The 16,393-nt window shown below is 58.9% G+C and overlaps 1 protein-coding gene and 1 long non-coding RNA gene across 3 annotated transcripts in view; one reads left to right on the plus strand and one right to left on the minus strand.

The window, feature by feature from the left end:
• LOC119249289 (uncharacterized) overlaps positions 1–6,516 on the plus strand; it is a 30,148-nt gene extending 23,632 nt beyond the window's left edge. The window contains exon 3 of the long non-coding RNA XR_005126124.2: positions 6,136–6,516. This is a non-coding gene — a long non-coding RNA (uncharacterized LOC119249289). The remainder of the gene's footprint in view (positions 1–6,135) is intronic.
• Positions 87–16,199, minus strand: SIRT2 (sirtuin 2). 2 transcript variants are annotated; one of them, XM_037516515.2, is made up of 16 exons: positions 16,093–16,160; positions 15,237–15,283; positions 12,570–12,618; positions 12,196–12,309; positions 9,877–9,918; positions 9,627–9,733; positions 9,454–9,510; positions 8,944–9,012; positions 4,215–4,344; positions 2,381–2,440; positions 2,058–2,113; positions 1,857–1,933; positions 1,729–1,780; positions 1,097–1,167; positions 888–954; positions 87–795 (listed from the first exon to the last, which is right to left on the minus strand). In XM_037516515.2, exons 1-16 carry the CDS (start codon positions 16,106–16,108, stop codon positions 640–642), a joined length of 1,170 nt encoding a protein of 389 aa, XP_037372412.1. In that variant the 5' UTR covers positions 16,109–16,160; the 3' UTR covers positions 87–639. The 2 variants fall into 2 exon arrangements, with proteins under 2 accessions (XP_037372412.1, XP_037372413.1); XM_037516516.2 differs by lacking the exon at positions 15,237–15,283 and having other exon boundaries at positions 16,093–16,199.
• Positions 16,200–16,393: the final 194 nt, after the last annotated feature.

The following is a 16,393-nucleotide window of genomic DNA, read 5'->3' on the forward strand; positions in this document are numbered from 1 at the left end:
GGTTTCTTTAGTGGCTCGAGACTAACCCCCTCCTCCAGCTGCTTCCCTGTGCACCCAGAAAGGAACAGAGGCCAGGCAGCTGATTGTTAGTTGTTGTTTGTTTTTATTCATTTCCAATAAGCAACATCATCTGCCCAACCCTGCTGGGAAGTGGGTCCCCAGTTGAAGGGGCCCAGCACCCGCACAGGGAATTGCAGGCAGAGACTTGGGAGGCCTTCAGGTTCAGCACCCCCCACTGAGTGTGAGCTATGTTGCAGGGCCCTGGCCCCACCCAGGGTGGGTTAGATTTCATCCACTTGGCCTCAAGCCCTTAGGTGCAGTAGAGAGTGTGGGGGCCTGCGCCCCTGTCTTGGGACAGTTGTGAGTCTGGAGGCCCCTCTGGCCTCTGGGGGCAGTTAGAAGTTAGGGGAGCTGGATCCTTGTCCAAGGGAGTGGTGAGAGGCTGCAGCTGTTAGAGGTGAGCTGCCCAAGTCAGCCCCAGAGATGTGAGGGATTCGCTGGGGCCAGGGGGCTGGCACCCCAGTTTGGGGAGGGAGTTGTTAAGAGGTTGGGGAAACGTTCTGAGTAGCAAGTTAGAGGGGCCGGGGCTGGCGGGCGATGTCCCAGGGGAGCAGGGTGTCTGCCTGGGCGACGCAGCTGTCACTGGGGCTTCTCCCCCTCCGGGGTCCTGGTCTCATCCTTGGCCGGAGGTGGAGACTTCCTGGGGGAAGCTGAAGAGGTGGGGTTGGAGCTCGCCGACCCTGACTGGGCATCTATGCTGGCATGTTCCTTCCGGACAAGGTCCTCCAGCTCCTTCTGCGGGGGGCAAAGTTCACAGAGGTCACCGTGGGGCATAATAGAGTCCAGGGCCCGGGCTCAGGGTGGGCTGGGTGGCCCGGGCTTCTCACCTTCCATCCGAGGAGTTCAGCAAAGGCCAGGCAGCCCTGGTCGCAGTCCCCCAGCCAGGCCACGTCCCTGCGGGCAGGTGGGAGAGTCAGAGGCCCCCACGGCTTGTTCCCGGCCCCCACCAGCTCTTCCTTGTCCAGTACCCTTCCCCCACCCCTCCCCTGCAGCTGTCCCCTGCAGGCGCCACCCCCACCGCAGGCCCAGACCCCACCTGTAGGCCTTCTTGGAGTCGAAGTCCATGCCTCCTCCCATGCCCATCATCATTCCCAGGAAGGGGTCAGTCTGCAGGGGAGGGAGGAGTGGGGGGTTGACCTTAGGGCGCAGATCCTAGAGTCAGTGGCCTGGGTTTGCACCCCAGTTTGTGACTTTGCTCAAGTGACCCCGCCTCTCTGAACGCAGCTTCCTTAGCTGTAGAGTGGGGGTGAGCATGGCACCCCTCCTAGGGTTATGTTGGCAGTGGGCTCATGCATGGGGAGCACGCAGAACAGTGTCTGACATGTATGTTTTGCCTGCTGAGGTGACCTCCTTCCCGGGAGGGGCAGGTCCTGCTTGGGGTGGGGCCCTGCTGGGACCCAGGCCGCTGCGCCCCCTACTTTCCAGCCCCGGGAATCACCACCCTCCTGTCTGGTGTAAGCCGCTTCGAGGCAGGCCTCTGTTGCTTACTCCAAAGGGTGAGGGAACCTGGGTCTGCCTGGAACCTGCCTCTCCAGATTCCAGAATCCCTGGATCTGAGATGAGGGGTCTAAAGAATTGGGATTCCCTAGAGATTGGTCCTCAGGTTCCCCAGGAAGCTAGTGGGACATGGGGCGTGTGAGGGGGAGGTTATGAGCGGAGCCCACACACCTGGCCAGTCTTCTCCTTGTTGATGAGCAGGCGCGGGGTCGACAGGCGGGCCCTGGGGGAAGGCAGCTTTGGTGAGGACCTGTCCTGGCTTCCCAGTCCCCAGCCTCCCAGCCCCGACCCCAACCTACTTGCTGATGAGGGATGCAAAGGGCTGCACCTGCAGGGAGGTGCCCATGATGATGAGGAGGTCCGCTTTCTGGAAGTCCTGTGACAGGGAGCGCCAGTGAGGGCCACCCCGGCCCCACCACCAGCCTTCCCCCTGCCCCCCTCCAGTTAGTGGGGATGGGGCTGCCCACAGGGGCCCAGCGGGGTGTGGCAGGGGCACTTACTGACTGCATGCAGGAGAAGAAACGCGCTGGGAGGTTCTCGCCGAAGAACACGATGTCTGAGGTGGAGACGGACAGACGCCAAGACAGAGGAGACAGTGAGGCGGGGGTGTGGGGTGTGGGGGGTAGACAGGGAGCAGGCAGCAGCGGAAGGCAGACCTGTGAGGGGGGCGGGAGCTGCCAAGGGGACAGGCAGGGCTACAGAACCCACTGTCCCCTAGGACGGGTCCGGGTGCTGCTCAGGGACGGGGTGGCCGAGGTGGGTGGCTGGGGAGCGTGTTCTCTTTGGGAGGGGGTGAGAAAGGGGTCCCTGGGCCCAGGCTCACCTGGCTTCACCACGCTCTGACATTTCTCACACTTGGGAGTCACCTCGGAGAAGATCTTCTCTGGGCGGGGGAAGAAGGACAGTGAGAGGCTGCCCGGGCCTTTGTCCTGCTCCTCCGAGAAGTGCCCCACCTCCCTCCACCCCCTAGGATCTGGGGAGGGGGGTGGCTCCCAGCACTGAGCTTGTAGCTACTGAACTAGAGAGTAAACCAACAAAGGAACAAACAAACGAGCAGATACTGGTCCCCCAACGCCCCCCGGGGGGATCTGGACTCAGGAAAGAGGCTCACCTAGTGGGTTTCAGAGAGCAGCCCTGTGTCACCCCAGGTCAGAGAGGCCTGGTGGGTCCCAGGCCTGGGGGGAGGAATATGCAGCTGATCCTGGGGTGGAGAGCCACAGCTTTCCACTCTTGGCTCCTCTGAGACAGCCCCCGGCCCCAACCACCCTCAGGGCAACCCCGCTCCTTACTGCCTATTGATTAGGGAAGCTTGAAAGCATCTCTGTCACTTGCAGCCCACAGAATCCCAGCTTGTTCATTCCACCATGCATTCATGCCCTCCACAGATATTTACAGAGCACTGTTCTGGAGTCTGTGGCTTACAACGTCTGTGCTGGCCGCAGGCTATTGTGTGGGTGCGTGTGGTGCTACGGGGGGTGAGACACAGGGGTGATGTTCATTGTGCGGTCCCCCCAGCTGCGGGCAGTCGGGCTATTCAGGAACCTTCGGTCCGGGGGCCCGGCCACCGTGCCACAGCTGTCCTCGTCTCCCACGGACACCAGGGCCTTTGTGAAATGGTTTCCACGGCAGAAATAAGTGGCTTCTTACTTAGCACAAAGGGTGTCAGAAATAGGCTCCACCGGCTTTTCAGAAATGTGCATTGTCTGGATTGTCTTCTTTCTCGGGACCGCTGCCCTTACATGAGCAGGGAGTGTGGCTTGTACTCTGTACCCCTAGGGGAAGCCCCCAGCCATCGCCCCTGACCCGGCTTGGGCTGGCTTCACGCTCCAAGGACTGTGCGGTGTGGTTCTCCCTGCTGGGCACGCAGGGGCCTGGGCTCCAGACAATGCTGTCCAGTATGGCAGGTGGAGCCGCCATGGCTTTTTAAGATTTATTTATTTATTTATACAAGAACCAGGGTACAGGCCAGATGTGCGGGAGGGTGAGAGGATTCACCAGAGACAGAGCGGGGAACAGAACAGGCAGACTGATGAAATACACTGCTGAGGGGAGCAGCGGGCAAGGCAGAGAGGTCTGCCGCGCCATGTGGGACCCTCGCCGGTCAGCCAGGATTGAACCGGTGCTGCAGAGGCTGCGGACAGCTTCACAGCGCAGCGCTCAACCACCTGCGCCACCAGGGGAGGCCCCACCGTGGTGGCTTTTTAAATGAATAGAAATGAAAGAAAGCTGGTGCTTGGGTTCCCCGGCCCTGCCAGCCACATCGTAGGTGCTCATGCCCACCCACAGCCGGCGGCGGCCATATCGGACAGTGCAGATATGGAAGGATCCCTGCATCTCAGAAAGAGCTGTGGGAAAGGCTCTTCTTGGGGTGCGGTTGCATGTGGTTTGATGAGCCCCTGGCGTAACATGGGTCAGAGCAGTAGGACAACGAGCAAGGGCCTTGTGATCTTTACAGAGCAGACTGACACCTGTCAGTGAATGCCTGGCCGAGTGTGACCGCCTGAACCGAGTCTGGAGTCGGCCTCCACGATCACCTGGCTGAGGTGGTGCTGGGAGCCACGCACTCCCACTGCTACCTCAAGTCTTCGTGGGCTGCCATTTTCTACTACACAGAACCACAGAACCGAGTGGTCAGACCCTGCCCTCAGGCCACTCACCTTTCATCCAGCTGAGCGGGTACTCCCGCCTGCAGAGGGGGCTGACGCAGTGCGACGTGTGGAAGGTGCCGTGGGCTTCTACCAGGTCCTCGGGCTCCAGCCCTGCCACTCGCTCCAGGGTGTCTATGTTCTGCAGGGAAGGATGGAAGGAGCGGGTCAGGGCTGGACTGCACCCCTCAGGGGGCAGGAAGCAGCTCAGTGAGAAGCAAGTAGGACAGTGAGGGGAGGGAGGGCGGAAGCAGCCCTGGGAGGGTGGGTCTGCAAAACTCTGTGCGTTCCCACGGTGTCACTGAGGGGGTCAAAGCTACCGACACTGAAAGGCAGGGCTGAACTCCTGTCATAGGGGCCGGCCCTGAGCTGCTGCCAGACCAAGTGGCATTTGTCTGCACACCAGGATGCTTTGCTTCCATTTTTTGGAGCATTCATTTTGTGAGAACGAGATACTCCAGTGCCACTCGCCAGGGTCTCCCCTGGAAATGGGCCCCCCTCAGGTGTGGCCTTCTGCTACAGTGCCCGACCCGCACACCCACATCTGGCAGCCCTGGCCACGCTTGAGCAGACATGAATGCGCCAGAGGATGCCCTAGGCTGCAACGCGCCATTTTCCTGTTGGCCGGTCAGGTGTCTCCCTACGGCCCCTCTCACGGTGATGACACGCTGACTTGTGTTCTGTTAAGACACAGACACTTTCCTTATTCATCAGGCCAGAACACTTCCCTCCCACAGGGACGCAATGGCCTCTCACTTTCTTAAAGCACACAGCCCCCTCTGGACAGCCTTTGTCTGCCCAAGAGGAGGGCTGGGGGCGGGGGGGGGGCAGGGGCTGACGGGGGCCTGGCAGCTGTCACACAGAGACGGCTGTAGTCTGTAGCGTGCGGCCCACAGCTGAACCAACAAAGCTTCCCAGAGGCCCCACGAACAACAGAAAGGGTTTCCTTTCCAGGGCAGATGGCTCCGAGGCCTCGCTGCCCCCCCCCCCCCCAGCCATCAGCTGGTCGCCTCAGCTTGCAAAGAGTCGCTGTTCGCACTCTCAGCAGCTTGCCCCCTGGCACCCCTACCCTGTGCCCCTTTCGTCTTGTCTTTGTTATTCCATTCAGTCGACTAACTGACTTCCCCGGCATTTGTGAAAGCACAGTTCCTACAGATCACTGCAGGGCACATAAGAGGGGCGCCTGGGCCTCTGTGCAAACCACAAACACACACAAAAGAATGAGGCCAGGGCCTCCCCAGTGGCGCAGCAGTTGAGCGCTGGGTTGCGTAGCTGCCAACAGCCTCTGCAGCGCGGGTTCGAGGCTGCCGGGCGAGGGTCCCACATGGCGCGCAGACCTTTCCTGCCGCGTCTGCTGCTCCCCTCAGCAGTGTACTTCGTCATTCTGCCTGTTCTGTTCCCCGCTCTGGCTCTGGTGAATCCTCTCACCCTCCTGCACTTCTGACTATACCCAGTGCTTGTATAAATAAATAAATCTTAAAAAAAAAAATAAGAATGAGGCTCAACCTATATGGACTGATGGGAGACGATCTCTCCGAGACGGACGTGCAAAGCAGCGTGCATGGAGGTGGGGAGAGTGTTTGTGAGCGTGTGCATTCGCTCGCCTAAGCCCAGAAGACCTTTGAGGGAGACGCAGTGGCCTCCAGGGAGGGGAGCTGGGGGGCGGGGGGTGGGAACACACCAGCCAAGGAAGTCGTCTGCCGAGGTACAAGGAGCAGGATGAGACACAGCCACTAACATCCGGCCAGGGAGTCCCGCAGGAAAGGGCCTGGGCAGAGGTGGACACAGGGCAGAGGTGGGCAGTGGCCACCCCGCTCAGCCAAGCACCCAGTCAAGCCAGCTGGGGTGCCTCCGGCTCACCCCACTTTCCAGCAGGAGCCTGAACTCGGGATTTTCATCTGAAATCTTTTGATTCATTTTTTTATTCCCCCAGCTCATGTCGCCGGGTGACTGATTGTCATGGACGGCAGCTTTTACGAAGCCACAAGCTGCCGTGTGGGTGTGGAAGGTGCCTGCAGCTCGGGGGCTAAGGGAGACAAAGGCAGGAACAGAGCCTTGGTACGGTGGCAAGAGCACGCGCGCACCAGAGACCGGGCCTTGCGCTGTGGCGGCCACAGCGACTGCGGTGAGCAGGAGGGCTGTTGGCCTGTCTGCATGGATACTTGTGTCTTCAGATAAAAATAGCTTCTAGGGCCACAGGGTCACCCTTCAGAACCAAACGGGGACAATGTGTTCCAGAAAACTGGGTCAGTGACTCAAAACGTGACTGAGAAGGGTGACAAGTTTGGAAAAAAAAAAATGGTTTCGTGAAATATGAGTGGAAAACTGTTTTCTGTCTTGTTCTGTTCTGTGCACTGTGCCATCCTGACGACGCACGAGCAGGTCAGTGCTCTCAGAAAGTATCTCAGGGAGGAGCGACGCCTGCCCGTTCCACGCTGACCCCAGCAAGCATTCCTGCCGGTTTGCAGGAGGAGCACAGGGTGAGCTGTCTCTGTGGTTGGGCAGAGCCGGCAGGGAGCACGCAGCGCCTTGAGCCCCCCGGGGTTGGCTTCTCCCTCAGGGACCCCCGGGATCTCCTCCTGTCTGGGGAGTCTAGACTGTGTCCAAAGCTGCTTCTCTAGCTCAAGTCCAGACCCCTGCCTCCACTGCGCGCCTGCACCTCCATGGGGGTGTCTGAGGGCAGCTTGGCCTTGGCAGGCCTCTGCCTACCACCCCCCATTGCACATCCTGCCAGCTGAGGAAAACCACCCGCTTCAGGCTGAGACCTGCCCTCGTCCCGCCTCCTCGCTCTCGCCCCAGTCATCTCTCATCCGTCCTTCCTTCGTCCTTCCTTCGGCAGCCCTGTTGGCTCACCTTCAAACCAGTTTCCAAACCTGCTTGCTTTGCCGCCTCCAGGGCCCAGCCTCCCTCCTCTCTGGCTTGGGCCATCACCGCGGCCTCCTCCCTGCTCTCTGTTCCCTCCTCCCTCCCCCTCCACAGCCTGACCCCAGACGGACCCTGGGGACACCTAGGTCAGGTCGTATCCCTGCCCTGCTTAGGGCTGTCCTGGGGCTTTGTTTCACAGGAGCTAAACCCTCCCTCTGGCCCCCAACACCCCGTATGATCCAACCCGGCACCTCTCTCACCTCTCCTCCATCCTCCCCAACTGCAGTCCTCCTGACTCACTCAGATCCAGCTTCTAGGGGGTGTTGAACATGCCAGTCAGGCTCAGCCCAGGACCTTTGCCCTGGCTGTTCCCTTGGCCTGAAATGCACTCTCAGAGGGTGCCATGGCTCTCTCCTCTCATCCTAAGTCCTTGTTTAATTGTCCCCTTCTCTGTGTGGGTCCCCCCTCCACCCTCCCCCCAACAGATCTCTCTCTAGTGCGTGTGCTCTTGCCTGTCACACACACACACACACACACACACACACACACATGTACACACGCACACAATGCTTCCCTTTCGGCTCCACCATGCTCCCTGGCTTCTCACCATCTGCTACTTAGCCTTCTTGTCCATTGTCTCTCTCTCCCCCCATCAGGGGACCAACTCCAGGAGGGGGCAGGGGTGTTTGCCAGCGCTGCGTTGGCACTAGGTTAATGCTGTGACAGAAGCTGACAGACAGGGACGCCAGCAGGGCCATGGCGAGGGTTTTATGACTTCGGGTGCAGAAAGCACTTGGCTTCAGGTGAACTACTTGATTCACGCCTGAGCCATGTCCCATGAATAAAACTGACTCTCTGGGAAGAATGGAAAGGTTCATCCTAAGCTGGGGCTACCTCTGGCTGGGGGGGCGGGGAACGTACCCTCCTCCAGCCCTGCGAGCAGTCCCAGGCCTGAACACCTGCCCCCGCAGAGAAACCTGGGTCTAAAAAGGACTGCCTCCGCCCCCTAGTGGCAGCTCCTGAGGCTGCAGGCTTCAAACAGGCAGGTGCAGGAGGAGCAGAACAGGGTTGCATTCCTGTTCTCTTTTATAATCCCGGGCTCTGGGGTGTGATTTGCAGCATGAATGATATTGCCGCTATAGCACATCGTGTAATTTCAAAATGCTGTCAAAGGTAGATGAGGGTGGAGGGAATGGGGCCTGGGGGATGGCATAAAGTCTCAATTATGCAAGATGAAGACCCGGCACACCTAATTGTGCTTTTAGTTAACAACACCGTATTGTGCGCTTAACCATCCCTTCATGGGCTTAAAATTTGGCTTGTATCAAAATTAAATTAAATTTAAAAAATAAATAAAACAAAGGTAGAGGCACAAACATTCTTACTGCTGGGGACATGAGACCCCACAAATCTGCCTACTCATCCAGAAGCTGACAGCATTAGCCCCCTCATCCAAGCACCCCAGGGCGAGGCCCTTGGCTAAGTGCCTGACACTGTGAGCCACGGCCCGCAGCACACACAAGATGTCTCTGCAAGCTAAAGATGCCCCTCCCTCCCGCCCTAGCACCAGTTAGGAAACTGTCTCATAGGTGGATTTTGTTAGATGGAGTCACCTTGATGTCACTCGCTGGAGAGCTTAACAAATATTAAATCTAGGGTGCAAATGGCGTCCCCCAGTACACAGGTGAGTGGTGCTCACTGTCCCCTCACCACAGACCTGAGAGGGTGAAGGGGAAACTGAGGCAGGGAGGGGGGAAGTGGCTCGCTGCAGGTCACGTGACAAAGAAGGAATTGTCTAAGCTCGAGGGGCGCAGCTCTGTCTCTCCTTGAGGTGCCAGGGCACTTGTCCCCTCTCCCCAGGGTCGCCACCACTTACCTGCGTGTAGCAGCGCAGGAGCAGCCCCTTCTCCTTCAGCAGGCGGATGAAGTAGTGGCAGACGGTCGGCTGGAGGGGAGCGAGCGCAGGGCCGTGGGAACAGAGGACAGTTAGGGCCGCAGCTATGTGCTGCCCCGGCCTGTCTGCCTCGGGGCCCGCCACCAGGGTGGGACCAACCTAGCCTCTCTTGCAGCAAGGATCCGAGGCCCAGGGAGGTTGACTATCTTGTAAATCCCATTGCTGGTAAGTTGCAGAGGTGGGGTTCACACAAAAGCTCCAGAGTCTGGGTTCTTACAAGTATTACTAACTCACTCAAGCCCCGCAGCAACCATTGTCCTGTTCTATCCCCGGCTTCACGTGCAGCTGGAAACGTAGGTCCAAGGGCACAAGAGGGTGGGTGAGGGGCGCAGGGACTGGGCCCAGGCTGAGTGCAGAGCCCGTGAACTTGAAGCCCAGGCGGGGCCTCCCGCACCTCCCCATGCTTTCGCGCACAACAGAAAAAAGGCTCACCTTGAACTGTCCAGGATAGAGCTCCTTGGCAAGGGCGAAGAAGGGTTCTGGATGTTTCTGAGGGAGAAAAAGGCAAGCGCAGGTGGGCACCAGATGCTGCGGTAAGCTGAGAGCGGCAGCCAGGTGACCCCAGTCCCTCCCCACTCCCCAAAGGCGGTCCTGCCTGGCCATACCTTGAAGTAGCCAATCTCAAAGATGGCCTCCGGGTAGGGAAGATGGTATTTCTCCAGGTTGGCATAGAGGCCCGTGGATGGGGAGCGGAAGTCAGGGATGCCCGCGGCTGGGGGAGGGTGAGTAGGAGGCCTAGATCAGGGGCCACAGCCATCCTCCCAGGCGAGGGCCCGCATGGCCCCTCCTGGGACCTGGAAGTGGCTCCCCAAGTTGAGGGCTGGCAGCTGGGGCAGGGTGGGGGGCCGCACTTACATGTGGAGATTCCAGCTCCCACCAAACAGATGACCCTGCGACCTGGAGGAGAGGAGTTTGTGGGTCACGTGACACGGTTTGCTCGCCCTCTATGCTAACACCCGCCAAGGCCCCGAGGCATTCAGGCAAGGCCCTGGGGCAGGATGCCTGACGGGAGGAGAATGGTGCTAACCTGCCTATTTCACAGATGAGGAAACTGAGGTTCAGACTGGGAGGGGCCACACAGTTGAGGGGTGCAAGAGCCAGCACACAGGGACACAGCATGGACTGTTTGAAATGGCACCAACTTAGCTCTGAGTAAAGGCCACTTGGAGAGAGGTTTCTCTCCTAACTAGATTTAGACAAAAATGCATGAGATTTTAGTGAGAAGGCTGGTGGGGGGGGGCGCGGTGGGGACTCCCCTGGAAGAGCTGCAGGGTATTTCAACAACCTCTCGCAGCGCCTCATCTTTGGGAAGCCGTCTCGGTGCGCCTCTGTTCTGGCACCACACGCATTCCTGCCTCGTGTTTCTTCGCACCACGATCATGGACACATCAGCCCCCAGAAGTCTGGGGGTAATTTTCAGGTAAAGACCCCAAATTTGCCCCTCTCAGCCCACACTCAACGAACAATCCTGACTCTCCTGCTCGCCAGCTGTGGGGTCTTAGTTGAGATCAAACCCCCATCCCCGGGCTTCAGCTGCCTGAGCTGTGAAGTGGGTCTCACTAGGGCAGCGGCCTGGCAGGGCTGTTGGGGAATAAATGAATTCCCCAAAGCATCGATCGGCACCCTGCATGGAACAACCACCATCCATCGCTGTTCTTCTTTGCACCCAAACTTCTTGGGACCCCTGATTGATTAATTAATAACACTTTATTCCTCCATGGTTACAGCTTCCATAAAATAGGATGGCAGAAAACAAACATGTATTTAAAAAAGGGGGAAAAAAGAAGATGGGAAGATGTAGTTGGGGTCTAATCATTCCCCAAGACCCTGGGCCCTGCAGAAACAGCAGTAGTTTCCTCAGCTGCTGGCGGGCGGTCCTGCTCCCAGGGGGCCCTGGCACCTGCCTGTCAGTTGATGGACACGCACAAGTGGAGGCCCTGGGAACCCGTGTCTCTGGGTGTCCTTTCCAAGGGTGAATGAAGGCCAAGGCCTGTCCTCGGCTTCATCTGGGCGATGCCTCCCTCCCGACCAAGCCTGACCAGGCCCAGTGGGGGCTTTGCGGGAGGGGCCTGTGCTCAGGATACAGGGGGTCTGGGTGGAGTGGTGACTGCCTCTCACCGGCTGTCACTACCTCTCTGAGCCTCAGTTTCCTCCCCTGTCCAGATTATTCCTGTAATGATCTCCCAGGTATAGTGGGGAGATCACAGGAGAAATCACCTGTAAAGTGTCTAGTTCAGTGCCTGGTAGACAATCAAGCTGGATTAATTGTTATTCTTTATTATTACCCCTCAGAGGCACAAATCCCACCCCCAGGGGCAGGAGGACAGAAAGAACTGACTTTGCAGCCACCGCCTGAGTTAACTGCAGGGATAAAGATGGCTGCAGACAGCGGCTGGCCTGCCCGGGAGAGGCGGGGCTCAGGGCGGGGGGCCTGGCTGCCCCAGGAGGGAGACGGCAGCAGCTGGAGTCAGGGAAACTGGAGAAGTGATCTTCAACAAAAGACTGCTCAGGACCCTCAAAGGGCCGATTGTTCTAGGCGAAGACTGCCGCGGGCCTGCTTTCTCAGACACGGTGACCTCAGCTCGCAGCAAGAAGTATTAATTACACAGTCACCCAGCCAAGAGGTGCCGTCTGTGGGCACCTGAAACAAGCCGCCTGCCATCACAGTCGCAGGGAACACCTAATAGCTCTTGCTCTGTGCCGGGCCCTGTTCCAGGCACTTACCTCTGTATGGAATTATTTAACCCCTAACAGCCCTGGGTGGGGGTCACGAACATTATCACCGGCACCCTATCAAACAGGCCTGGGCATCAGAGCAGCCTTGAGTCCCTGGAGATGCGACCCAGGCCTGGCCAGAGGCGCGGTGATGGGCCGACTGGTGACCGGACCTGGGCCGACTGGCGCCACCTCTGCTCTTTGCTTGGACAAACACCTGGAGCTTGGGAGGAATATGCTCTCTCCAGTCAGACCTGCTAGGCTGGCGGGACTCGCATGTGGAGCCGCCAGGAGCCGCCGCCTCTGCCCGGACACCGAAGAGCAGCAGCAGAAAGGGTTAGGGCGGCGACAGCAGCGTGGGCGGCCTGCGTCAGCCTCGCTTAGCTCTGGATTTTAGCTGCGGGGTCAACACGCCCCGCTGTGAGTGTGCACGTGCGGCCCGGCGGGGCAGGGACTTACAGCGCTCGCTCTGCATGTAGCGGGTCACCCCTTCCAGGGTGAGCTCGTCCAGCAGCTGCTCCTTCTGGGTGCCCAGACCCAGCGTCTGGGAGAAGAAATTCCGCAGGAAGTCCACTGGCCATGGAGAGGAGAGACAGCGCCGGTGGGTGTTCAGCTGGGGTGCACAGATGCCCGGAGGACCCCTCTTCAGCCCGGGGATCTCCTACCTCCCACACTACAGGCTCCATGCCTGGCCAGCCAGGGGCCTCCAGGAGCTGGCATGGAACCCCTGTTACACGCGTTAAGTGTCACCCTTTGGAGGTGAAGGGTGTCCCCTAGACCCCCTGAATTAGCAGCTCCCCCGCCCATGAACATGCTCAGGGGAATATACTCACTCTCTGCTTCTCCGCCAGTAGCTCCTTCCTCAGTGTCGGAATCTGAGTCCTGGAAGGGGCGGGGTGGGGTGACCAGGCCCAAGTGGGGTTAGTGGGGGAGGTGGGGGTGCCACTGGTTTGGGGAAAGGCCCTGGTTGGGGGGTGGGCCTGAGGCTATGAGGGGCGGTGGAGGGACAGCACGGGGGTGGTGTGTGGGCTCTGGGGCAGGCGGCCTGCATGGAAACCCAGCCCCGCTCTCCTCAGGTGCACCCTGCACGTGTGAGTGCTCTGGGAAGGCGCGCTGCTCAGCAGGGCCCACCTCAGGGGCTATGGTGGGTGAAAAGATTGAATCCACCCACTGGGGCTATGGTCACACGCCAGATGCCCACCGCCTGGCCTTGCACCCCTCTTGTCCCTGCGGGCCACTGCCGTCTTCCTTACCCAAGTCAATCCTGTGACTGTCTTGGGCCCTCCTGCCGAGAGCCCCAGACACCCACCTTTCCGGCCCTTCCATTTCCTTTGTCCTCTCCCCCCTCAGCCAGGCTCCCAAGCATAGGTTCAGACTCGGTCCTGGCCCCCTGCTTGCTCTCCACCTGCCCTGGTTACTGGCCTTGGCACAGATGATGCCACCTCTCTGTCCCCAGATCCAGGACTCCCCCAGACCCCTCACTCCCACTACACCCCAGGCTGGGCTAAACATGTCCCCCAAACCTGCTCTTCCCCTGGGCCCCATCTCAGTTCAACTTCCACCTCCCAGTCCATCAGATGCCTCCCTGCCCACCTGCCTGCCTTCCCAACGGACATGTGCTCTCGCCGCCCCCTGGTCCAGCCAGGCCCTGGCCTCCTCCCATCTACTCTACTGTCCTGAGTGACAGCCTGTCCTGTTTGGGCCACTCCCCTCACCCCAAAGGGCCTTCTCTTTGGCTTCTCCGGTTTAATCATCTGGTCACAAACGCCATGGAGTCTGCCATGACGTCACAGGGATTTTCCTGTTCACCACGGGATGCCCAGCCTGGAGGACAGGGCCTGGCACCTGGGAGGCGCTCCAGAACTCTCTGCCACTGTCCCCCACTATCCCTGCTGCCTGCGAGACCAGGATCTGCTCACTCTCATGTGCCCAACCCCTCCAGTCACCCCTTCCCCCTACTCCCCATCTGGTTCCCAGCCTTTTGAATAGGAACCGTCCCTTCCAGAGAGATCTAAATGCTGTGACTGCTTTTTAAGATTGCATAAGCTTTGCAAATAAGTATCAGACAAGGCATTCACTTGGGGTGTTTGCCTCGTTCACTCCCTCGCCCACCCCCATCAAGATAACCACTATTAACAGTAAAACAGTAATTACTCCAGATTTTCCTTTGCATGTAAAACTCATTCTTTTTCCAGAAATGAGCCAGACCATGGTGCAACTGTACGCCCACCTGGGCCTCTCCAGTAGCGACAGTGTTGCATTGTAAAGATGCACCATAGTTCATTTAACCCTACTCATGGCGGGCTGGGTGGCTTCCAGCGCTGCCCTATTACAGACAATGCTGCAATTTACACCCTGGGATTTCTCTCCTCTGGACTGAGCTGCCCTTTCTAACATGAAACCTTTTTCTCGACAGTGGTCATGCTTTGGAAGCCAGGCGAGGGAGAAGCCCGGGCCTGACGGGAAACCCTTGTGCCCTCCGCCATGATCCCGGAGCCCAGCTCTGAACACTGATCCCAAGTCTGCGGCTGTTTCCAGGTAGCAGACGTCGAGGCTCTCTGGACAGACTCAAGGGCCCTGCCCAGGACATGGGGCAACTCGGCCTAAGGGGGAGCTGGAGGTGCTGGGAGGGTCTTCCAGCCTCTCGGAGGCAGCCTTATTACCTCTCCCTGAAGTGTCTGGGAGTCACGGACCACTCCCTGCTCTTCTAGCTGAGGGATGGAGGCCAAGTTACTTAATGCTTGATCAGATTCCTCATCTGTAAAATGCCCACAATCGGCCTTACCGACTACAGAGATGCCGGGACGGTGAAATGAGAATTTGCCCATAAAGCATTAAGTGGCATGCTCAATGGGGGAGAAAGAGGCAGGGTGCTAACCAGGAATAGAACCAGTGGATCACTGCCCCCCCCCCCCCGCAAAAGCTACCGCACACACCCCACTCTTTCCTGCTCCCAGGTCCTGCACCAGGTTCCCGCTGGGTCCTCTGTACGGAACACTATTTCTCATCCTGCCTGTGGAAATTCTAAGTCTTTACTTTCCACCATGTGTTTGTATCCCGATGTGGCTCTGAGACCAGCCTGTGTGGCCCTCCAGGGAAGGGGGCTGGGGGAATTTTTTGTGACCCCACAATTGACACTGAACCCTAAGCCGCTTTCCTCATCATTTTCTAGTCACGAGTCCATGAGTCCAGGGAGCAAATCGGACATCTGCTTCTCCCAGACCCGGCACTAATGAGGTTGGGGAGGCGGGCAAGTGGCAAGGAAAGAGGAAAGTCTGGGAGAGCAGATCTGGGGTTGAGGCTGCACACCTTTCTATGATGGTCCCCAGAACCCATCATTCCCAGGAGGCCGAACCACCATCCCAGGGGTGTGGGGTGAGGGGTTAGGGCAGTGAGCTGAGGGCCCTGGGGGTAACTGTCTCCCCTCTGCCACCTCCCCCCAGTGGGGCGTGGGAACAAGTCCACCTCTCACCTTCCCTCCACCCTTCCCCCCATCTCACCTGGGCCTCTTGCACCTTCCCTGCCTGGGTCTCCAGAGGGTCAGAGGCTGGGGGAGGAGGGGGAGCAGACGTGGTTACAGTGGGGGGAATGGTTAAGGAGGAATGAAGAACTTCAAAGCAGGGGACGGGGCAAGAAGACCCTAGTTATATTGGGCTGGAGAGTGCTGGTAAGACAGGAAAGATGGGGATGGAGAAAGCAGATCTTACTGGGGTGGAGAGAGCTGGGGTGAGAGGTGGTTAGGGAGCAAGAGGTTAGGACAGGAAGGTTTAGAGGAAAGAGAGAGTAAAAGATATAGGGCATGGTGGAGCGCCTGGAGGAGTAAGGAAGGTCACAGTAGTATGTGCGTGTGTGTGCAAGGAGGGTGAGGTTTGCAAGAAGAGGGACTTCCAAAGGGAGAGCGAAGATAAGAGCTATCCAACTGGAAGAGGGTTTGGGAGAGGAATTGCAGTGGGTTCGTTTAGGAGAGGTACAGGAACCAGAGGGAAGAGTTACGAAGGGACACCAGGGAGTCCCCCAGGATTCTACAGTTTCCCCTAACAACCAGGTACCCTTAGTGACCAGGATCGCGGCAACCTAAGTTCTTAGCAACGAGGGTCCTCAGCAACCAAAGTGCGTGAAACGCGCGATCGTTAGTAAGTTGGGGGACGTGGCAAACGGTGCCCTAAAGCCTCGCGATCCAGAAACCCACCGACTTCACAAAAAAGATCACTTTGCAACGGATCCCCAAATCCCACTCCACCGCCCCACGCGTCCCGGACCTCCTGCCCCTCCACGCGCGCCCTCGGGCCCCGGGGCCTGCAGCCCTCAGCCAGGCCCCGGCGCGGCCCGACCCTCCCACCGGGGCCCCCGACTCACGATCCGGCTCGGCCATGGGTGCGGGGCGGGGGCCCTCGGGGCTGTCACCGACTGCTCTGTCCCGTGACGGCACCGGAAGCAGGAGGGGCAGCGATACCGCGGGGAACTACAACTCCCAGCAGCCACCGCGGCCGCGTACGCGCTGTGAGAGCGCGCCCTGTTAGATGCAGCCGACGGGCCAAGGCTGAACTACGAGTCCCAGAGTGCTAACGGGTAACGGGCGTCCGGAAAATGTGATGGGACCTGCTTGAGGGCCTCAGCACTTCTGAATACTCGGATTGGTCATAGCGTGGTAGCGGGG

This window comes from Talpa occidentalis, unplaced genomic scaffold (assembly GCF_014898055.3).
Source record: "Talpa occidentalis isolate TD23 unplaced genomic scaffold, MPIMG_talOcc4v2.1 talOcc4.17, whole genome shotgun sequence".
Lineage (NCBI taxonomy): Eukaryota > Metazoa > Chordata > Mammalia > Eulipotyphla > Talpidae > Talpa > Talpa occidentalis.